Source organism: Colletotrichum gloeosporioides (assembly GCF_011800055.1).
Source record: "Colletotrichum gloeosporioides strain Lc1 chromosome Unknown consensus_9, whole genome shotgun sequence".
Lineage (NCBI taxonomy): Eukaryota > Fungi > Ascomycota > Sordariomycetes > Glomerellales > Glomerellaceae > Colletotrichum > Colletotrichum gloeosporioides.
This window is the reverse complement of record NW_025544654.1, coordinates 93,654-116,662: the sequence shown is the minus strand read 5'-3', so window position 1 is coordinate 116,662 and position 23,009 is coordinate 93,654. Positions and strand designations below refer to the sequence as shown.

Sequence of the window (23,009 nt, the reverse complement as noted above, 5' to 3'; positions counted from 1 at the left end):
TATATATTTATACTTCTTATAATATTAATTACTATTACTACTTCCTTATTTACTATTAATATATATATACTTTTAAGTACCCCTTATACTTAAATCTTAACTTAAGTTATAGTTACTCTTACTATTAGTACTCCTCTAAATCTTATAATTAATAACTTATTTTATATTATTATAAGTAATTAGAAGTATATAATTAAAAAGTAGTTATTATAGAAGTAAAGTAGAGGTTAATTAAGCTAGATTTAGTATTATAGTTACTTTCTTATTAAGGTTATATAGAGTAAAGTTAGTACCTCCTTCTAAAGTTACTAGTAATATAATATAAAAAGAGCTTTATAACTATTTAGTACTCTTATTACTACTACTAAATAAGAATACTTATTTTAGTATATTATTTTAAGTTTTTAGATTATTTAAATTATACTTTAATAATACTAAAGTAGCTATAATATCTATAAGATCTCTCCTCTATTAAATAAAGACTTTAATAGTATTATTTTTACTCCCTTAACTCTTATATTAATACTATCTCTATATAAAAAACTTCACTTTATTAATATTAATATCCTAAAAACTAAGATTATAATCCTTAAAGATCTCTATATTACTTCTATTATCTCTATTAATCTACTATTTACTTACTTTAAGAATATTTTCTTTTAGTAGATCTTTTAGTACTATAATATAGAAGTTATTAATAAGGTCTTATAAAACTAAAGCTCTATTTAAAACTAGTTTTAAGACTTTTTCTAATATAGTAAAACTTTTATAATAGCTAAACTCTACTTAATAATATTAAAGATATATTTATTATTTAATTTATAATCCTTATTTAATATTTATATCTTTATAGTAGTTACTAATTACTTTATTAATAATAAGGGTACTTTATAGTTATATTTTCTAGTTTTCCCTTAATATTATAAAAACTATAGTAGTAAAAGCTTTATAGAGACTCTTATTAGTATTATTAATTAATACTAGATTTAGAACTATATTAGAATAATAGTTATTAATAATACTATAAATAATAATACTTACCTCTAAGTTTTCTATTAATAAATTAACTTAGAGATAATAGAGATAGATATTTAAGCTTAATATATATAGTACTATAGCTATATCTTTAATTTTATAACTTAAACTTTCTTATTTAGTAAGAACTAGAGGACTCTTAAGGCTAAATTAGATTACTATTAGTTTATAGAGTAATATAATAAGGATATAAAGGTATAGTAGTATTTTAGGTTTATTAACTAGTTTTAGAATATTATTAAGTTTATATAAACTTCTCTATAATAGATAGAATAATACTAGAAAGTAGTAGTAGAGATTAATAATAGCTCTAACTTCTAGATCTTCTCTAAGTTATACTAAGAGATTTAGTTTATACTAAATAATAATACCTATTAGAATAATATATATCTAATAATTAAGAGGGCTATAAAAAAAAAGTAGAGATTTAAGCTTTCTTATTAGTTAATAATAATAATAATAATATTAAGTAATATATATTAGAGTTAAACCTATTCTCTATTAATAATTAGAAGGTTCTTATTAAGATTTTAATAATCCTTAAGTTTTTCTATTACTAAATAAAGTAGTATAAAGGCTAAGGTATTAATAATAGGTATAGCTAATTCTAAGAGGTTATAATAAGTATTAAATACCTTCTCTTATATCTTATTAACTAAAAGATATATTATAATATTAGTATTAATCCTAAGGTTAATAATAATAATAAGAATACCTCCTAGCTATTATAGCTATCTTAAAAGTATATTAGCTAAGCTTAATACTATTAGTATAATATCTAAGCCTTATTTACCTATATATAGAAAGATTAGGTATTATTAGTCTTATAATCTACTTTATAATTTAAGATTCTTAATAAGAAGTAGTAGACTTTCTTCTATAATAGTATTAAGTAAGTATAATAGAAGCTTTTTAATTATTATAAGTTTCTTAGAGAGTTACTACTATTCTCTAATATAATTATTTTATACTTATTATATAATATCTTATATTTAAGAGATATATAGAGTAAAGATTACTAAAAGGGATAGATTAAGAAAGCTCTAAATACCTTTATAGAGTATTTTAATTAGTAATATTATTAACTTAATAAGATCTTACTATTAAACTAATAAGTTAGTATACTTCTTATTAATCTTAATACTAAAGATATAGAGGATATTTACTACTAGTAATAGGTTAATAGCTAATACTATTAAATACTACCTTAGATAGATAAGTTTAATCTCTACTTTTATTAGTTTCTAGAAATTACTTCTAACCTAATATAGTAATAAATAAATTATATAGAAACTTTCCTAAAGTTCTCTTAATTTACTATTAATATCTCTACTATATTAGTAATAGTAGCTAATTATAAGAGAGCTTTTAGTACTACTAAGTTAAGCCTCTTATTATAGAGGTTCTTAATAATATTAGATATTATAGAGACCTTCTAACTAAATAAGAACTAACTAAAGAGGGGGGTAATAATACCTTAGAATTATTTTAGACTATTAGGGGTATTATAACTTTATTTACTTATTACCTAATTAGGAAGTAGTAATAATATTATTTACTATAGTATTTAACTTACTATACTTATGAGTTAGTTAATAATTAAAGCCTAGGAAAAAGATTACTAAGTTAATAAGTATAGGGGGCAAAATTGACTTAATTGCACTTGCGGTAGCGCTGGTTAGGGCAGTCTCGAAGGCCATGGAGAATGATATCGACAGTGTTCTGTACGCCGACGGAGACGTTCTGATCGAAGCTGGCCGGATAGATGATGGACTGAGTAGTGATCTCGGTGCTGTTCGCGATTATGCGTTCTATGGCAATTTGAAATGACAGAGAGACACCTTGAGGCTCACCAGACCCTCGCGCATCGAGAATCACTTGATGATGCCGTCAGCAATCATGGAAGCTTGATTTGATTTCCTCACTCACTATAAGAAGTACAATTTTGAACCGATTGGGCACTGCTGATGTTGACGCGACGTATCGCGAGAAAGCTTGGATCACCACAGCGACAGGAGCCCTGGGCGCGAGCCGAACTCGCAATGCCCAAGACGGCAGCGACGATGAAAGTAAATAAAGTTGCTAAACGTAGCATTTTGAAATTGGCTACAGATTCTGGAGCAACAGAATCAATTGCCAAAGAAGATGTTTCTCGTCAGAGTCGACGCTTGTTTCCCCTTGTGCGATGTTAAATCCTTTACATAGCCACATCTTTACGGTATACGGCTGGGCTTTTCCAAATGTACGGGTTTAAATTAAGATAGCCGCCGGGATACGCGTATACAGACATATCTGGGGCTATACGAGGAAAACGTCCAGAGATAGACTTGCATAATTGCTGAAGGGTCAGCTACCTTATCCTTGGGCTACCCGCCTTTTTTGCGACATTGTCATTCACCGCGGGAATAGAATTCCGAGAAATCCTCGACTGGGCGCTCTGGACAGACATTTTATACAACAAGGGCACGATGGAACTAGGGAATGAAATTCAAATAATGATTGACAAATGAAAACACAATACTGAGTGTAGCCTCTAGTTGTAGACTATGATTTAAGCTCCCCCGTTGGAGAGATTCCGGCGCTCTCTCAAATCTCCGTGTTGCCAAGAGATGAAATCATAGTAACCATAGGTACCCTGGTTCCTCTTCTTCGTGAGTCCCAAGACTTGTCTCTTGGATGCCACCCTTGTGGATAACATGTCGCCGATGAAGTTGGTGACTTGCTGAGTGGCGTACGCCGCACCTCTGACGGGGGCAGTGACTGCGGTGCCGACGGCCTTGGTGACGCGTCCGATGCGCGCAAAGGTGCGTCCGAAAAATCCAGGCTGGGGCTTGTTGGCGTCTTTCTCAGACTTCGAGTTTGCGCTTTTAGCGCGTCTTCTTTGCTCCATCTCAACCTCATCCTTCGTCGTCCTAATGTAGAGACGCTCCCACATGCCGATCTGCTCCTCGTGGAGGGTCATGTTGCGCTTTGTGTTGACCCAAACCCACCTCTCCCCATCGTCAACCTTCCTGACCTCACCTCCATTAACCATCGGGTCCATTTCTTTCCAGACCCATCTCTCCCCATGCTCGTCTTTGCTCAATTCTCCTCCCGCAGGAAGTTCCTGCCAAACCCACTTTCCATGCTCATGGTTAGGCTGGCGCAGGGTTTCCCAGATCCAGCCTTCAGTGCGCTCGGGCTGGTAGAGGTCCTCCTCAAATGGCATCTGCTTTGGCACCACCATGGAGTCTTCGATAGGCATACCTCCGTGAATAGAGGACACATCGCCAGTCAGTGTCTTGTAGGTGAATCCGTAAGTCGGTCCAGGTCGTTTGGCCCACTCTGGTCGGTCTGTTGCCGCCCGACGAATCTCAAACCCATTCTCGATCGAGGTCAGTGCAGGACACGTCCATTCACTCTTGTCGGTCAGGTCGTTGCCTTTATATACGTAGCGAATGCGAACCGATGGATGAATGAGTTCATGAGTTTCCCCGAGGGCATCACCTTTCTGAGAAGTGTACAGGCCGGGCGTGCGGCTTCCCTTTTGGGTGTTATATCCCATGAAGGAGTTGACGGGGGACTTCACTGCATCGTACACCTTGTCAGGCACACTCGTGAATCCCCCGGGACTGGTGATGATAGCCATGCCCCATTGCCGAGGCTCGTTCTTGAAGCCCACCGATCGGAAGACGCGAACCATCTCCTCGGGAACAAACTCCACGCCGATAGATGAGAGTTGATCCGCCATCCCTAAATAATAGTTAGTTTTCAATCCCAACCATTGGACATGTCAAATACTGGAAGATGACTTACATGCAAGCGAGACCAGAGGGTTACGGTTATCCTCGGTTCCTCCACCGACATCGCTATGAGTTCCTGGAAACCACACCTGGCGAAGATGGGTTGTCTTGTTTCCCTCGGCCTTGCCCCATAAGGTGGGCTTGAAAGTGGTTCGCCACTCATCCAATGCAAGTGCATGGAATGCATAGTCAACCCTGTCCGAGATGTTGCGGCTAGCAAAGCGCAACTAACATGACAAGTCAGCTACTGAGAAGGCGACGTCGCGTCGCTTTTGAGTCTAAAGACTTTGAAGCAAAAGCCAGACTACTTGACTCACCTCTCTGGGGTCACGTCCAGGCCGGACGATATCCAGACGCCATGGCATCTTGGGATAACCGAGGCTACCAACCGTGTCCCAGACGCCTGAAATTCGCAAAACTGTTAGCCGAAGAAACTGCATGGCGACATGGTTCTGCGTTCTGAACATTACTCACCCACGGCCTTGACTCTTACGACTTCGGGGGCCCACTTGCCGTCCTCTCCTTGCACACAGTGAATCATTCTGAACTGTTTCTTCGTCAGTCGTGGTTCCAGGGTAGTTGGCAACCTCTTGCTCCACATGAAGCGGGAACACCACTTACGCCTTTGAGGTAATCCCGATACTTGTTCACCATCTTGCGCACCTTGACTTCCACTGACCTCTCTGTCTGTCTGTTGTGTTCGTACCCTATCATCTTGAGGCGGTTGAAGCGCTGCTTGTTCTTCTCGTAGTTGGACTTCTCAACGTCCTTGATGTCCTTTCCGTCGAAGTACCCAAACCTGTCAACCCAGTCTTCTTTCTCATCTTCAGCCTCATCTTTGGCCGCCATTTGCCGATGCAAGTCATTGGTCAGGTTGAAGGCCTTCAGATGCTTCTTCTCGTCATAGGCAGCAAATTTGGTCCAGTTGGGGAAGTCTTGATAATCGTCGAAGATGGCTCCGAAGTTGCTCAGGCCAAAGCTGTTGAGAAGCCCAATGGAACACACCATCCCAGAAACGGATCGAGCAGTAAAGGCCCCGCGAGAGAAACCCACAATCACAATTTCGTCGCCCGGGCTGTAGTTCTCACAAATGAACCGATAGCAGTCCTTGATGTCCTGCAGATTTACGAGTCAGTCTCTGGCAGGTGTGCATAGCGGAATCTCGTTTCGCAAGATTACTTACCGTCAGGACGCCAGTGCCAAAAGCTCCGCCAATGGTCCTAGCTGCAAGGGACTCTTCTGTGCCGACTCCGCGGTGATAGTAGACGACTTGTGGCATGCCGGTGCAGCATTTTTGCGCAATTGCGGTGGAGAGTCTGCTGACATTCGTCGTGTAGCCATTTGATCCATTGCTTCGTACGTTCGGCGCTGTCAGTGGGGTTGTTCCCCGTGAAAGGAGCCAAGAGGGCTCTTGAAGTACGCTAGGGGTAGCTTACGAGTCGTTCCATGTGCCATCACAGCACACGATCAACCGCTTCTTGTGGGTTCCCGACTTTGTGGGATTATGAGCGCACACGTGCTCAGTAATTGGGTAGTGACAAGACATGATAAGATAATTGCTTGGTGATTCGGCCTCGTAGGTTAGAAGGCCACACAACTGACGGAAATCAGACTGTTAAGCGAGTTTGGAAGATGCCCTCCGGCTGTTGTTATACGAGCCTAGCCATCACATGTAAATCAGCAACATCAAAAGATCGGTGACCAATCTGAAGCTTTGTCTGAGACAGTCGCATAAGTTCTGCCGAGCAAGATGCACTAGTTCCCCGGATAATGCGGAGGAGAGAGATCAACTACCTATCCCCATATTTCGGCTGGAGGAATTTGACCACATTAGGCATTCAATGGCACGAAAGGTGTCTTTCCAAATGCGGACATATTCATCAGGAATTCGGAGTCTGATTCGGCACTTCATCCCGAGATGGCTAGTCGCTTCATGTCGAAAATGACCAAGTCTTGTTCGAACCGCCCTGATTCTGAAGGAACATGTCATCCATTTAAATACGAGGGCTCGAATTTCACTTCTTGTCCCTATAATGAAGCTTCGAAGAACGTTCTTAGACTCGTCTTCCTACCTATGAGAGTAGGTTTCATCGGTGACATCACTATCATATTCATAGTCCGTTTCCAAATGGTCTTGTGTCCTAGGCGCAGGCACGACCCCACCGAACTTTGACTGAAAGCATCTACGTCACTATCCACGTTTAATACCGGTCGTAGTACCGTTGCCTGTTTAAGTCAAAGTGTGTTTCACAAAGCTGGGGCAGCTGAACGCTTCGTGCCGTTGCGGGAATCTCCATGTCTCAGTCGTAAACCAAACGATGTCTCGGACGGGTCAGATATTCCCTCAAAAGGCCAAGACGGCATGCAATGATCTACACAATCTCCTTGAATGACGATATATGAATTGCTGAGAGACAACTAAGATATGTCAAAAGAGATCGGCGGAAGGTTTGAGTAGTTTCGGGAGCTAAAACGCTTGCGACCGTGGAATCTTTCTGTTTCATAACTTCTTCTGACTTATGTTGTTTGCTGATTCAAAGGTCTTGGAACGTGCGAAGGATGGAGTCCTTCGTTCTGGCGGCTATTTCCTCAATTTCTGCCGCTGTGCTGGTATATGCGGGAGCAAGCAGAACATGGTCCCCCAAAATTCCATCTTTTGTACCGTTACCTGGGTAGAGGCTGATACCAAATTCATTGAGCCCGTTCAGATGCACCTTATTAGCTATATCATAGGACCGTGAGAATGGCTCCTTGGTCGATTTGTCGGACACAAATTCGATCTAGATCCATCTTAGCAGTCTTCATTTCAAAAAGTGGGAGACGTCATAACCTACTCCCCAAAAGAGGCCTCTTCCTCTGATGTTGCCCACATAAGGATGTTCGTCAAGGTGTTCATGCAGGAGTTTCTCAAGAAGAGCACCTTGTCGTCTGACGTTTTCGATCAGGTTGTCCTCTCGCACGATGCGTTGCACTTCTAAAGCAGCAGCGCATCCAACGGGGTGGCCTTGATAGGTGTGTCCATGGGAGAATGCCCTGTTGAATGTGTGAGTCGATGGCCCTAACCAAAACGGGGCTACCCTTACCCAGTGCCGGTTGTGAGGGCATCGGCAACTCTGTGATTCATCAACAGACCGGCGACAGGGGCATATCCACCACCCAAGCCCTTAGCCATGGTTTGAATATCAGGCGTAACGCCTTCATGCTGCCAGGCATGCAATGTTCCGCAACGACCCATGCCAGACATGACCTCTGTATCGACGTGAATGAAAGCAAGAGCAATCAGAGAGACGTTTACGTACCGTCGAGAATCAGAAGAGCACCGTACTTATCACAAACATTCTTCATCGCCTGGAAGTACCCGGGTACCGAGGGCACACAGCCAAGGGCCTTGATTAATTAGTTAGTTTTGCAGATCTGAACGAAAAGTATGCGATGAAAGCTTACTGCACCAACGACTGGTTCAGCGACGAAAGCGCAGACAGTCTCAGGGCCCATCTCCTGAAACTTGCGGTCCAACTCATCAGCTAGCTGTTCGACGTATTGCTCGACTGTCTGGCCCTCAGTCATGCCGCGATACGCATTGCATGGCGATACTCGACCGATGTTAGGTAGAAGCATGTCTGTAAAGAGACTTCTACGTGCAACGTGGCCGCCAATAGACAGTGAGCCAAGGGTTGTGCCATGGTATGAGTTTTCTCGGGCGATGAACTTGACTCTTTGCGGTTGGCCAATTTCAACGAAGTATTGACGCGCCATCTTCATCGCCGCATCCATAGCCTCCGAACCTGCGTTATTGCGGTTAGAAACAAGCACGAACATAATTCAACGTTGCAAGTCCGTGCATCTTACCGGAACACATGATATATGCCTTTGACATGAGACCATCAGTTCCTCGAATCAGCTCATCCGCCAACTCTTCCCCAATGGGATGCCCAAAGAACATCGAGTTGCAGTAGGCAAACTTGTCCAGCTGCGCAATCATCGCACTCTTAACGCGCTCATTGTTGGATCCAATGCAAGCCACCGCAGCCCCGCAGGTCGTGTCCAAAATGGTCTGGCCATTGGAGAAGGTCAGGTACTTTCCGTTCGCTGAGACTACCTGTGGCGGTGCCGCTTTCAAGCTGCGATGAAGAACAGCACTCTTGTTTGAGGGCATCATCTTCGCGATCGCTGGCTGAAGCTCTGCATCGGTTGCTGCTGTCGCATTGACCGCAGCCCCCGCAGATGAAGTGGTAGACATCCTTGCCACTTGAGCTCGATAGAGCCTCGCTGCCAAGGGCGATGCTTTGCTTCGCAAGGACATCGTGAATATGCTTCCGGAGGTCCTGTGATATGACATTGAGAATGTTATGAATGGTCAAGACGTCGCGTTCGTGAGATTGATGCAAGAGTGTAGGAACTGAGGCCGCAAAGGTCTGAATTCTAGAGTCCGAGGCCTTTATCACGGTCAAAGCTACAACAATGCCGGCCGCTTCTTATCGGGTTAATTTACCTCTCAACGGTTCTCATTGCTACTTGCTGATCACTGACCTCCGATTCGATAAGCACGTCGGTGGCTTATCTGCAGGGCGTATCTGGCGTGTCCCACTGCGGAGTTGATGGGCGGGGTCGTCGGTCTTCTTCCACGTGGGCGAGCATCCGTTCTTCGGCGTGGCAGCGCATCAGGACTTTGCTGCTGATATTCCAAATTATTCAAGGTCTCTTTTCTTCTTCATATGAATACTTCAATCGTGAATTTTTTCTTGGTTTGTCTCATTCAAATGTCGCGTAATTATTGCGAACGCAATTGGGCCCCAAAAAGAGTGTCTCCTGTAATTTACGTTAATTCGAGCAACTAACTTCATTTCCTGTGTGTTTGCTATTGTCGTTCTCGCCATTGATAGCATCATGGCTATCATCTGCTATCATGGTCTCCAGTTTCTGTTATTACTATATAGCCATCATCTTCTGATGACAAGTTGAGTTGACATGTACTGTCTCGAACTAGAACAGAACACCAACTACTTTGCGTGAAGCATGGATATGCTACAACTATCTTGAAAATCACCAGTATCCCACATTTCTTCACAAATTCTTTGTTTTTTCCACCTTCCACACGCTCGCACTGACTAGTTGATTCTTGGCTGCAATATTCTCAGCTAGCTGCGACCTGGGACGGAACGCCTGAATACGGCTGGATGTGCTATCCCTGAAGAAGATGGATAATATTGGGTGGAGGACTGCATGAAAGCCACTGTAATCAATGAGTTCGAGAGAAGGAACCCGGACGTTGAACAGGCTGCACCCCAGAGTATCGACGTCCTTCTGAGGCATTATGCCCGGACCCATCGCAAAGGATCCAGATCCCAACGGTGCACGTAGTTGGTGCCAACGACGGATACGCCCAACAGGGGCTAGTTCTACCACCTCTTTGCGACTTGCATGTCTTTCAGACCATCGTGCACGAGGGTGGTCATGAGTGTCTTGGAAGCGATGAGACGCTTCAACGGGTCGCCGATTTTACGCAAACGGCAGCCGCCCGTACCCTTTACCTCCAGTGATTCGGTTCACTTGGGAATTGGTCCAGACCGAAGCAGGTAATTAACACATCTGTTATCTCTTCTGGCCGTTGTGAAGTCAATCTCTTTCATGTTACCAATAACAGTCCACAAATAGATGTCTAGGTACATGTTTTCCTTCAGGTGTGTGAACCTCAAACTCTACTAGTTCCTTTACACATTAGTTCTTTAGTTCGCAGATCACTAGGTTCTGTTCATTTAACGTGAGAACCAGCAAGGCAATAAGTATACCAGGCATCTTCTCTCTAGCAGACCAGCACTGCTTTCTGTCATATGAGTGATGCTGCTGTGCCCTTCAACAGCAGCTTGTGCCCTTCAATAGGCTTGGAAGTGCTGCCACTTCTCCCTTGTTTGACGTGCCTGTTTCTTGGGGTAATGCACGGCGGCAAATAGGATCAATGGGAAGCAGGAGACTTCTTTCCGTAATTCGTGAAGAACCGGGTGTGTGCAACCGAAATGGGCTCATGTTGGATCACTTTTGATTGTTTGCTTGCGGCACAGTCAGGAGTTTTTCCCGTTAGCCTCGCTACGAAAACACGTCGAAGCGAAGCTGGGGCTGCAATTCTACCCCCAAGGCCGGAAAAGCCACGTCGATCTTTTCTTCCGCAGCCTGCTGTTATTGATGCAGTGTTGGTGCAGAATTTCCGCTCGCCGACCTCTAGGCGATGCGAAAGTTTTGTACGAAAATGTTCAGCCGGCAGCCCTATCACATAATGTGGCTTGCATCTCTCATTGATGAGTACAGGGCCACATAGCCCTTTTCTCCCTTTTACGCTTTTATCGGTACTCTGGTGTTCCCGAGTGAACTACGTCGGACCCTCAGCCCAAAGCGCGTTCAGAATTCCATCATTCCTCTGGATCTACGATCAAAATCAAGAACACGCCCGACCCTCCAAATGGCACAATTAACAGACCCGAAAACTTTACCTGTCATGTCGTATGAACCTCTACAGACCCTTACGGCTCCTCAAACCTCAGCCGATCAGCAAGGCATTGAGAACGATCATGCCGACCCAGCGACACCTTGGAAGACTCAAGGCTGGCGCTTTTGGGCCGTCTTTCCCGGACTCTGTCTCGCTATGCTGTTGACAGGCTTGGATGCATCCATCCTCGCCACGTCGTTGCCAACCATTGTCTCTGACCTTCACGGCGGCGCACTCTACATCTGGACCATGAACGGATACTTCCTCACTACTGCCGTTGTCCAACCATTGATGGGGCAAGCTGCCGACATCTTTGGCAGGAGAATTCCTATGCTCGTGGCTCTATCATTGTTCACACTCGGGAGTGGACTTTGCGGCGAGTCGACTTCTTTACCTATGCTTATTGCCGCGCGCCTCATTCAGGGCTTTGGGGGAGGAGGCCTGTTTGTCATGACGGATACCATCATCGCCGACCTTACCCCTTTGCGCGATCGCATGAAATATTTGTCCATGGTCATGATATTGTTGTATTCATCGTCCCGTCTTCTTGTCTATATTAGGACTATTGCTGATTTGTTCATAGCACCCTAGGCTCCATTCTGGGTCCCATCATCGGCGGTGCTATTGTCGACAACACGACGTGGCGTTGGGTCTTCTATATAAACTTGCCCATTTGCGCGGCCGCCCTCCCCCTTGTCTTCTTCTTCTTACGCGTCAATCACAAACGAGAGGGCACGATTGCTCAACGACCTGGACGAGTGGACTACTCCGGGCAACTTCATTCTCGTATGCGCTGTCGTCTCTATTCTCATCCCGTTGACATGGGGAGGCACTACCTACAGCTGGAAATCATGGCATATCTTGTTGCCCCTTCTGGCAGGGTTTGTTGGGCTTTTATTATTTGGTGTACACCAGGGAAAGTTCGCCCGTGAGCCTATCATGCCTCTTCGGGTCTACAACAACATGTCTTGTGCTTTGGGCTACGGCATTACCTTCTTGCACGGCATCGTCCTCAGCTGGCTCAGCTTCTTTCTTCCAGTATACTTTCAAATTCTCCTCGAGTCCACCCCTCTGCAGTCTGGGGTCAAACTCCTCGCCGTTGTCATCCCTCTTGCCCCGGCTGGAATGGCCGGCGGCATCGCTATAGCTGTAACCGGTCACTGCAAGATGGTCATAGTTGCCGGTTTTGTCCTCCTGTCAATAGCGGTCGGCTGCATGACCACACTGAATGCCAACTCCTCCACCGCCATTTGGATCGCGTTCCAAGTTCTCGCCGGATTGGGCGGCGGTCTCTCCCTGACCGCTACCCTGCCCGCTGTCCAGGCGCCGGTGCCCGAATCAGATGTGGCCATCGCCACCGCCGCATGGGCTTTCGCGCGGTCTTTTGGAGCTATATGGGGTGCCGCCATCCCTTCCGCCGTCTTCAATTCCCGTTTCGACGAGCTTCTCCATCTTATCCCTGAGCCGTCGGTGCGTGACCTGCTCTCCCACGGTGGCGCATACGAGCATGCCATCCGTGTGTTCATTAAGCAGTTTGACGCTCAGCCAGTGCTCAAGGAACAGATCATCCATGTGTATACTGAGTCACTCAAGAGAGTTTGGGCTGTTTTAATTCCGTTTGCTGTTGTTCCTATTGTTCTGGCTCTCTGCATGAAGGAGGTTGAGTTGAGCCAGGAGCTCAAAACCGACTTCGGGCTTAAAGAAACGCCGGAAGATGGGAAGATAAATAATAGAAGTGTTATAGTGAGCTACATATTGAATAATGTGTTCCATTAATAGGATCTAAAGATCAACGCTCTAGGTCGGACTATATATTCCCAAGCGTCACATGCAGCGAACTCGCCCCGCCAAGAAAACAGATGGCCGTTCGGCACAACATGGGCTCCGTGTATCTCAATAACGACGCATCGTCCCGCCTGTGACTATCGAAACTTCCTGGTGGGTGTCTTTTGCCGGAAAAGCTCATCCAGCTCGGAGGTGGTCTTCCTCCCCAGTTCGGGGACCTCAAACCATACCCACGCAAAACTCACAATGCAAAGCCCCGCCCACACAAAAGCTGCCTTGGCTCCTAGATTCGCTATCGCCAAGACTGTCAGCACATGATTCAAGCAAAGTCTCAAGATGAGGTTTGTAAGCACGCACCGCTGTCAGTGTTGATGAGATAGGGCGTTACAAAACCCATAGCCCAGCTGATGATGGCGTTGCTGAACATGGCTACGCCCTGCGTACGCGCCCGGAGTCTCTGGGAGCTGGCCTCAGCACTGACCGCCCAGGTCGTGGCACCGATGGTCGGCGCGTAGACAATCTGCGCAAAGCTCATAAGGTATCCTATAATGTATAGAGAGGTGGAGGAGGTAAAACATCCCGCAATGCCCACCGTCGTGAGTAGCATGAAATTGAGGACGGTGCCAACGAGCAAAAGGGTTCGTCGACCTGGTGTTTTTAGGTGTCAGCTGAAATCACCGCGACAGTATTCTTGACTTGGGTTCACCATACCGACGTAGTTCAGGATGAACCAGGACACAATATTCCCAAACATGGCTAGCCCAAACCCGCCGAGCGCAAGCTTGAACGTCAAGCTCACCGGCAATCCCGTGATGCCCAAAAAGTACAACGCCTGCGCGTAAAATGCAATGCCAGTAAACTGTTGCACGAAGAACATGCCGCATGCAATTCTAGTGCGCCGGAAGTTTGTTTCTTTGAAGCAGTCCGCATACTTCGCCCCATCTTGTAGACGGACCATCTCATTTTCCTCCGTAATAGCACTCCGAATCAACTCTAGTGCAGCCTCGGCACGTTTCGCGTTGCGAGGATAGAGCTTACGAAAAGCATTCTTCGTGTCTTCCTCACGCTGGCTGCGGAGGAGAAACCAGGGGCTTTCGGGCATGACAGCCGTGTAGAAAACCAAGAAGCACGGGAACGCCCACTGCGCGGCAAAAAGAACTTTGTAAGAGGCAGGCGAGAGGATAGAGAAGCGCGTGTTGCCGATGCTGATGGCCGTCATCTGGCCCGCGTTGATGAAGAGGTTGACAGCGGCTGTCAGCGCTGGTCGGAGAGGCTGCGGTGCGATTTCGGAGATGTAGATCGGGGTGAGGGTTAGAAAGAAGCCCAACGCCAGGCCATTGATCTGGCATCAATCAGCTCTCGGTACAAGGGGTGGAGGTCTGCCTGAGTTGAGCAAGTGAAGCTCACCATCTTCCCAGCCAACAGTAGACCAGGCTCGGAGGCGGCATATTGAAGTCCAATACCAAGGATGGATATGCCCGAGGCGATCTGAAATCCTAAGCGCCGGCCAAATCGATCCGACTCCCAGCCACACATAAGACTTCCTAGTCAACAGTTAGACTATATTCATACCAGACTATGTTAGAGGGCGAGGATACCAAGAAGCATGCCCAAGAATGTCATGGCCCCCCATAACGCGTTCCAGGTCGCAGATACGAGCAACTGGCCCTCGTATTCATAGCCAAAAACCATCTTGAAACCAGGTAACGCGATAGTAATTGTACTGATACCTGAGAGGAGTGAATTGTCAGCGTCAATTCGTTTATCTAGTTGCCGAAAAGTGCCATGTTCGAATCGAAATTACCGATATCAAAGCCCCAGAGAATGGAAGCAACACCAGCACAAAAGCAGTGCGCAATGATAGTGGGATTCGCTTTCGCAGACTCCCAAGGCGAGATCGTGGCCTCCTCTCGCCGCTCCACCATTTTCAGTGAAACATCGTCAAGCTTCGTAATGTCCATGTTGTATGGCGTAGTAGTGTTTTTATCCGTGTAAATAAAATTTCACAGCGCTGGACAAAACCAAACAATGAGAGGGGGAGAGCAAACTTTTATGGATCAGGCATTCTGTGAGTTCCTTCGTCTGGCAAACTACATACTGCAGCTTCTCAATTTGATCATCTATTACTACCGGAAGACGAGTCTGGGGTAACGGGGTAATGACCCACTAGTCTGGGGATTCCGGAGTTTCGTCCACTTTCCCCGGATGAAATCGAATCTGCGGAAAAGCCGGTTCTGCAACGCCAACAACCACCAGAGCCACGTCCTCAGAATGACCCAGTCTTAGCCCAACGCTACAATCTATCAATTCTCCCGTCGGCCAAAACCTCATCCAGTTCATTCGCGTCCCTCGGTGAGTACTCAGTGACTTTACTCCGCACTGAGGGTCTCAGGCGTCTTGTGGCATTGGGCGGGACGTTGGATGCCCTCGACCGGGGGAGCATGCCGGGATTTCCTTGTAAGTGAAACAACGGATTCGCCTGTCGGCATTTTACCTGCTCATTTTAGCCTGATTAGCGACCGTGAATTGGTGATAATTCGCCGCGGAGGATTGCGCAACTGCGCTTTTGTCCGAAAATGGTAGTCATCTCAACTCTTTAGTTCGGGATATCCGAGCCTGTCAGCGGGGCCGTCGACATCAAACACACGTCCCGGCCTGACGAAGCATATCACGATGCAGAACAAGTCTTAATGAAAACGCCACCCCCTCAAGGAGGACTAAGTGATTCTGTGTTCAAGCACTCTGCATTCTCGACTCTGTTTGCGAACCGAATTTTACGATGTCATACTCGAATCCAGTCATACCAGGTTTCAACCCAGACCCATCAATATGCCGCGTTGGCAACGACTTCTTCCTTGTTACCTCGACTTTTGAATACTTCCCCGGTATTCCCATATATCACAGCAAAGATTTGGTGAATTGGAAACTCATCGGTCATGTCCTCACACGGCGGTCTCAGCTGGACATGAGGACGACTGAGCCGTCTGGGGGAATCTGGGCGCCGACAATAAGACACTGGCAGGGCCGATTCTACGTGTCTGTCGGCTGCACCCAGCGTTTTCGTCCCAAGGAATGGGTGAGTGAGTTTAATTCAGGCTCTCGCGTGAACTTGTCCTCGCCTGGACCTACAACAGCTTTGACTGACATGACTGATTAGGACATTACCATACCCCGCGGGTTTTATGTGACTACGGACAACATCTGGGAGCGTGACTCTTGGTCCGAGGCCGTCTACTTTGATGTGCCGGGAATCGATCAGGACGTACGTGGTGCGGAAACTGCGCAACTTGTTTAAGATACAAAAACATACTAACACCAGAACTGAAAGCTCTTCTTTGATGACGATGGGAAAGTCTACTTCTCCGCGGTCAACCAGATCAAAGACGCCAGCATAAAGCGGCATGGTCTGGGACTGGCGTCTTTCACCACCGCTATCGACTTGTCCACCGGAGACTGCATCGGACCAATCCGCTGGAACCGCCTTTCTGACTTTGGTCTGGGCATCGCCGAGGGACCGCATATCTTCAAGAAGGACGGGTTTTACTACCTCAGCACGGCGGAGGGTGGCACGGATGAGGGTCATCAACAGTGGATCTTCCGCTCCAAAGAAGGCCCCTTTGGTCCGTGGGAGGCGGGCCCCGAAGGAACGGTGAATCCCATGGTTTTCAACGACACCCATCCGGAGATCCGCAACACAGGTCACTTGGACCTTGTTGACGACTCAAACGGTAAGTGGTGGGCAGTCTTTCTCGGCGTGCGCCCTCAAAATGGTGGATTTGAAAGCTCGCAACTGGGACGTGAAACGTTTCTCGCCCCAGTGAAATGGGAAGACGGGTGGCCCATCGTCAACAACAGGGAGAAAATCACCCTTGAGATGAAGGCCGATGGTGTCGCAGCCCAGCAGAAGGAGACTCACTGGCGCGACGAGTTTCCAGGGCCCGAGCTCGATCTTGGATGGTATCATCTGAGGACACCCCTCAAAAACGCGTACAAGCTCGGCTCCACAGGCTTGCATCTTTACGGGGGCGCTTACCAGATCACGGAGTTTGAGTGTCCTAGCATGCTTCTGCGCAAGCAAACACAGTTCTCGATGGATTGGACAGTGGAGCTGGAATTCCATCCGGATGCTGTCGGCGAAGAAGCAGGCACGGCCATCTGGTGGTCCCAATTTGCTTATGCCTCGATCGGTCTGCGCAAGACTCCCGAAAACCATCACGAGATCGTTTGCAAAATGGTCGATGAGAAGGGGGAGTTTACGGTAATTATGCAACATATGGCAGTCTTATTTGAGCTGTGAAGCAGCTAACAGTTCCTTAGGAAAACGTTGTGAGCATTGGCTACGAGACCAAGGCCAAGTTCACCATTCAAGCACGACCACTGGGCTACGAGCTTTTTTACGTAACAACCAACTCCGAGACAAAAGAGAAAGTGCTACTTGGCGAGCGCCTTGGCTCAGTTTCCAGCAGAGCATTGACGCATCGGATTTCGGGGCGTGAGTCTCCCAACACAGGTGCTCACTTTGCCATCTACGCACAAGGAGCATCGGCTAAACCATGCCTGGTGCCTGCTGAGTTCAAGTATGTGGAGTGGAAGTTGGTGGAATGAATTGATTTCACATTGAAGCTAGATTTAGTTGAAAGAGAAGATTAATTACTATCTGGCATCAGCGAAGACTGATGGAAATCAAAGTGTTAAACCTTTCATAATATCATGTTTCCTACTGCAACACTCTGGACGGCCCTACCTCGCGTAGAGGATGTACTCAGCATGCCGACTTGTCGCATCATCACGCAGGTCGATCTAACAGCTGCCGATGCCGCCTGCACCGGTATTGGTTCCAGAGCCCAGCATCGTGCCCTCGGGCTCGCCTGATTAGAGGTCCGGCGGGTCCGACTTCGTTGGGAATGAGACCCTGTCCGCCTGCCTACACCAGCCCTACACCAAAGGGCCCTGTTTGTTTCGGTGATTCTGGAGTGTAACGAGAGGCGAACACTTTGTTTCGAGGTCGAGCGGGATCGAACCGTAGCGCCTTGGTCGGCGTTGTCGCTTGCTAACGCTGATGGAATGTGATTCTCGTTGCCCCGAGAGTGTTTGCTGTTCTGGGTTGGTCTCAGGCAAACTTGCGGTGAGGTTATGGTGCCTCTGAATTCAATCGCCGAATACAGCATGTCTGAACTCCTGAAGGCTGGGTTACTCGAAGAACTCTGGCGTGTTGGACCACAGCTGTTCCATGCGGAGCATATGAAACTAGACCCAGAACCCCGGCGCAACTTGCCAATCATGCGAGGGTGTAGTGTAGAGAATGACTACTGTGACTACTTAGCTGTTGCATGATAATAGTCTATGTCAAAAGCAGAGGCTCCTCAGATGCGTCCAAGATCTGCGTCCAATCGACTCGAGTTCCGTCCTCAGACTTTCGTTTCTGCCAGAGGTCTTCGAGCATATCCAGAGACAACGCAATATTCTGGAATCGTCGCTTCTTCAAAGTCATCTGCAGTCGACTGCGGACTGCCTCCATGTGCTCTTCCTCAGTTGCCTCGCCGCCCGCAAGGAACAGCGGAAAGAGGATTGCCGATTCGGCATGGCTACCGACTGGGATGTCGGAGACGTGCCTTAGAATATTTGAGACCTGTGTGCGAAGTTTTGTCGGCAGAATATCCCAGCCACTGACCGCCTTCAGCCAATCGTCTTCTGCAGATGAGGCTTCGTCTTCCATCCGAGTGCGCACGAGGCGGTAAAGGAAGATCAACACCGCGCTTCGAAAGGCGTTGGCTAACGCGACTAGCTCTGGCGCAGCATCAGGGCGGCAGCGCCAGTCTTGCAGCTCTTGTTCAACCTCGGCGCAAGTACTGTGAAACTGAATCATCCTTCTGGCGGCCTCTTCGGCAGGTAAGTCCAGGTCCAGTTTGGTTTCTTCATCGAGAAAGCAGAGAGTTGAGACATAGCGCAAAAGCTCTGTTGCGACACCCAAGTAGGTATCAACGACGTCGGTAATGCCGTCTAGGTAACTGCAGTCCAGCAGAGGCCGCCTCCGGAGCGTGACGCTACCGACAATATCGTGATACGCGAAGTTGCGAAGGATCCACTGGCCCTCCGAACTCTTTTTGAAAACATCTGGTCCATGCAGTGTAACTCCTGAGCTGGTGTTCACACTAGCAGACTCGATGATGTGCTTTGCTCCATTGAGGTGGGTGTACCATCCCCGGTTGCTACCCGCGCAAACCTCGCCTATCACGAAGGCTAGACACGTTGCTGCTTTGGTCTCATACCAAGTAATGTCATTCTGTGGTGTGCTCAAGGCCGTCGCGAGATTCGTCATTGCTGTTGAGTGAGCCTCTATTGCCGAAAGCTTGTACGATTGGTCACTCAAAGCTAGGTGCCCTGAGGCGAATGAGACAAGTGCGTCGTACAGGACAGACGACTCCATAGCCATGGGCAAGAACGCTGTAGCAGTCAGGATCGTTAGGCCTTGTGTGCTGCGATGTATGATTAACTTGTGACTCACCTGATAGAAATGAGTTGAACTGCTCATTGACGGTCAGGTAATGACTGAGAATTTCGATGTAATATCGCATGACCTGCCTCTTCTGTGGTGGCTCGCATGGCTCGATAATTGATACTGGCGGACAGAGTGGGAAACATCGCGAACGCTGTGGTGAGTTGTCATCGGCGTCCGGAACCCCACGCGACGGTTTGGTTGACTGCTGTTTGCGATCAACCCAGCTGGTAGGCACGATATCGCGAGTTGTGCTTCGGACACACTTCAACTTCAAACGCGCACATGCGCCACAGACTGGAAATGTATTTTCGGTACACTTCTTCCGCCTACGTCCTCCGAGATTGTGAGAAACACGCACTGATGAAGGGGATGCCGAAAAGGTAAGGGTGCTTGGTGAACTCACCGATATCGGCAGGTCAAACAACCAGTCTTGTCGTGCTTAGACCCTTTCCTCCGGCGCGGATCAGTCTGAGAAACAGAGGCCATATTCGTCTTCGCTTAATTGAGCAAAAGGAAGGTCACGGCGAGTGGTGAAAGAAGATATGCGGCGGCGTGTTGGGCGTAACAGGCGTGACGTAGGGATCTTTGGTGTTGAGAGGGAAAAAGAGGACCCCGATGGAAACCCAAGCACAGTGAGTGGATTAAAGACAGGAATAAGCGGAACTTTTCAGTCAGACATTATTGGGACACTTTCCTGTTTTAGTTTAGTGTTCTGTTATCGGTCAATGTGTTCTTCCCCGCGTTGGCGTTGACATGGACCGTCATCGGCCACTGACTCCGCACACCTTTCTTGTCATTTCAACTGCTCTTATCTAATTCGCTCGTTGAATTGACGCGATCTAGTGGGGAAGGCGTATCTTATCTCGCAGTATCTTGCATCTCCGGCCAGATTGCGCGTTCAAAGTGGGCACGCATGCATTGAAGAAGACCATGACTCGCTCGATGTTCGAACCGACTCAATTTAATTAGAAATACGGAGACACGCAAAGTCAATTCAAGACGCCAATTGAACTCCAGACATTGGGTATTTTGTGACTCAAAAGACATCGACAACCGCTAATGCTAAGGCATCTTCATCTTTGACAAACTTGGACTCTTCCAACCCTCAGGACTCTCACCATTGAGGCAATCGCGACAACCAGCTCACACGCGTCTACTTTCGACCATGGCAACATGTGAAACATCCTTCTCCTCCCCTTGCATCTTCTCATGGAGCCTCTCTTGCACGTCGTGGCGAACCTTCTCCTCCTCAGTGGGATAGGCGCGCTTGAACATGCTCCAGAGAGAATGCTGGAACAAATCATCCATGGACTCGATACTGCGGCCCTTCATCTCCGGCAAGCAGAAGAAAACAAATACCGCACCGATGTAGGTCATAACAGCGAAGAAAAGGAAGGTGCCGTAACCCATCGTCCGCAGCATGTGGGGCGTAGCAGAGGTGATCCCGTAGTTTACGATCCAGTTCGTGAAGAGACAGCATGACATGCAGAACGATCGGATACGAGCCGGGAAGATTTCAGCACTAGACACGGTGTTAGGAAGATACTCATGTCTTGCACACCTTGCGCAGGGACACTTACGCAGTCAAATACGGCGCGACGGAGTGTCCAAATGACCAGCCGAAAGCGTAGAGGTAGATCCTTTGATAATTGTTAGCTCATACTCGGGTAACATGAGGGAGAAAAGGCATGCTTACATGATGATACCGACAATTCCGCCAGGGGTCGTGCCACTTCCTGCCTTCACATCAGAGAAGCGGATGAAAAGCCCAATGTAGAGCATGGCCGTGGCCTGAATGGTGGCACCGATGATGAGGGGGAGACGACGACCGACGCGATCAACAATGACGGTGACGTAGACGATAGTAGTAGCCAGCTTGACAACCCCGTATACACCAGTCGTAAGAAGAGAACTGGAACCTTTGGGGACGCCAATCATGGCGAAGATCTGGGGAGCGAAATAGTTGAGCGAGTCGGTGCCGGTAAGCTTGTGGAAGAGGAACAACATGATGGCGAGGAAGAGGCGACGACGGTTGCTAGCGTTCGTTCCGATATCCTTCATGACAACAAGGTAGTTTGTTCCTAGACGAGTTAGCAAATTGAAGGCGTTTACTCCTCGTGGCACCTTGGCACTTACCCTTGGCGGTCACTTGCTCTGCTTCGACCTGAGCAGTGATCTCCATGTACTCTTGTCTAACATAAGGGTGCTCTGCAGGCAAGCCTCGAAGCTTGCAGAGATTCTTCAGGCCCCTCTCATCTTTGCCTTTTGCGAGAAGCGCTCGGGGTGTTTCAACGACAACTGCGAGTTGAGAGATTAGCTGATGTCGCACTAGAAGCCATAGGTTGGATTGATAGGTACTTACACCAAATCAAGACGAAGAGGAAGAATCCGGGAATGAGCTGAATACCAAAGGCTAATTGCCAAGCCTTGTTGTTGTTAGGGTCTTGATTAGGCCAAAGACTGACGGCATAGTTGACCCAGAATGCAATAGCAAGAGCTAGGATAATCATCAAATTGTAGGAAGTGGTAAGAGAGCCTCGAATCGACTTGGGAGAGTTTTCTGCTAGGTATTGAGGGGCCAACTGGAATGAAGGGTCAGCACACCACCAACAGTCAATCTCGGTCTCCAGTGTTTCTCACCATCGAAGTAGCACCGATGGCTACGCCAGCCAACAAGCGACCAGCATAGAGGACGTCCAGGTTTGGCACCTCTTGCATCGAGCAACCAATCAAGAAAAGGCCAGCCATCGAAGTCACAGCCTTCTTACGACCGAGGTAGTCGGAGAGAGGAGCTGCCAGCAGGGCTCCTGCAGTACCTCCAGCAGCAACTGTCTGATATTAGGTTTGCATTATCACAAGACGCACTCGTAGATCCTATATACTTACGCATCGCTGCGATATTGCCCTCTGTTTTCAGTATTAGATACTAGAAGCCATCAAAAGTTTCACAGTTGTAGCTTACCTCGCTTGTCGGCTTCCTCTGTACTGATGGTATCAAAACCGAACGCCTTCCGGAAGGAAGGAAACGTCATGATGCCTCCAATATTACCCTGGTCGAAGCCATAGGAGCAACCGGCAAAGGCAATCGTGATGCCCAAAAGGAGTAGTTTGGAGTTGAAAATCTCCCGAGGGTCTTTCTTCCACTCGGGAGAGGCGAAAAGTGAGCCTCCGCCGCCCATGTTTGCAATCGATTCTATCAAATCTGTGGGAGGTTGTTGTTGGAGAGGTTAGACGTTGCTTGCGACGGAAAGTCTATCGAACGGCTTCCGGTGTCGTAGAATGAGTTAAAGACAGACTTCGACTGTATCATATATCCGTACTGCCTGAGTCAATGGTTTGCAACGCAACTACCACCCCACGGGGAGAGGGGGCCCCCAAGAGACCAAGAGCCGAACTACCCCGCGTAATCCACAGCGTTTCCTCGAGC

General features: G+C 47.4%; 6 protein-coding genes across 6 annotated transcripts in view; 2 read left to right on the top strand and 4 right to left on the bottom strand.

The window, feature by feature from the left end:
* GCG54_00003004 (uncharacterized protein) overlaps positions 1-3,130 on the bottom strand; it is a gene marked incomplete at both ends in the record, with an annotated part of 4,012 nt that extends 882 nt beyond the window's left edge. The window contains 2 exons of the mRNA XM_045403083.1: positions 2,752-2,912; positions 2,965-3,130. Of these exons, the coding sequence (XP_045269986.1) occupies positions 2,752-2,912; positions 2,965-3,130 (327 nt within the window). The remainder of the gene's footprint in view (positions 1-2,751; positions 2,913-2,964) is intronic.
* A 456-nt stretch (positions 3,131-3,586) lies between these two features.
* Positions 3,587-6,363, bottom strand: GCG54_00003003 (uncharacterized protein; the record flags this gene model as incomplete). The annotated part of the gene is given in 7 exon segments (XM_045403082.1): positions 3,587-4,767; positions 4,831-5,044; positions 5,135-5,220; positions 5,292-5,364; positions 5,439-5,933; positions 6,001-6,238; positions 6,254-6,363. The coding sequence occupies 7 exon segments, from the start codon at positions 6,361-6,363 to the stop codon at positions 3,587-3,589; spliced, it is 2,397 nt and encodes a 798-aa protein (XP_045269985.1).
* A 988-nt stretch (positions 6,364-7,351) lies between these two features.
* On the bottom strand, positions 7,352-20,068 carry GCG54_00003000 (putative aminotransferase; the record flags this gene model as incomplete). Its single annotated transcript, XM_045403079.1, is given in 12 exon segments — positions 7,352-7,597; positions 7,652-7,850; positions 7,901-8,066; positions 8,117-8,204; positions 8,262-8,602; positions 8,667-9,065; positions 13,441-13,731; positions 13,762-14,425; positions 14,491-14,604; positions 18,479-19,527; positions 19,589-19,971; positions 19,986-20,068. 12 exon segments carry the CDS (start codon positions 20,066-20,068, stop codon positions 7,352-7,354), a joined length of 4,023 nt encoding a protein of 1,340 aa, XP_045269982.1.
* Positions 11,308-13,074, top strand: GCG54_00003002 (Efflux pump FUS6; the record flags this gene model as incomplete). The annotated part of the gene is made up of 3 exons (XM_045403081.1): positions 11,308-11,825; positions 11,882-11,948; positions 12,214-13,074. 3 exons carry the CDS (start codon positions 11,308-11,310, stop codon positions 13,072-13,074), a joined length of 1,446 nt encoding a protein of 481 aa, XP_045269984.1.
* GCG54_00003001 (Non-reducing end alpha-L-arabinofuranosidase BoGH43B) lies at positions 15,863-17,688 on the top strand (the record flags this gene model as incomplete). Its single annotated transcript, XM_045403080.1, has 4 exons — positions 15,863-16,159; positions 16,241-16,345; positions 16,412-17,341; positions 17,401-17,688. 4 exons carry the CDS (start codon positions 15,863-15,865, stop codon positions 17,686-17,688), a joined length of 1,620 nt encoding a protein of 539 aa, XP_045269983.1.
* A 657-nt stretch (positions 20,069-20,725) lies between the features above and the next one.
* GCG54_00002999 (putative quinate permease) lies at positions 20,726-22,761 on the bottom strand (the record flags this gene model as incomplete). The annotated part of the gene is made up of 8 exons (XM_045403078.1): positions 20,726-21,104; positions 21,163-21,222; positions 21,279-21,663; positions 21,719-21,880; positions 21,945-22,164; positions 22,223-22,410; positions 22,469-22,489; positions 22,545-22,761. The coding sequence occupies 8 exons, from the start codon at positions 22,759-22,761 to the stop codon at positions 20,726-20,728; spliced, it is 1,632 nt and encodes a 543-aa protein (XP_045269981.1).
* Between the last annotated feature and the right edge of the window lie 248 nt (positions 22,762-23,009).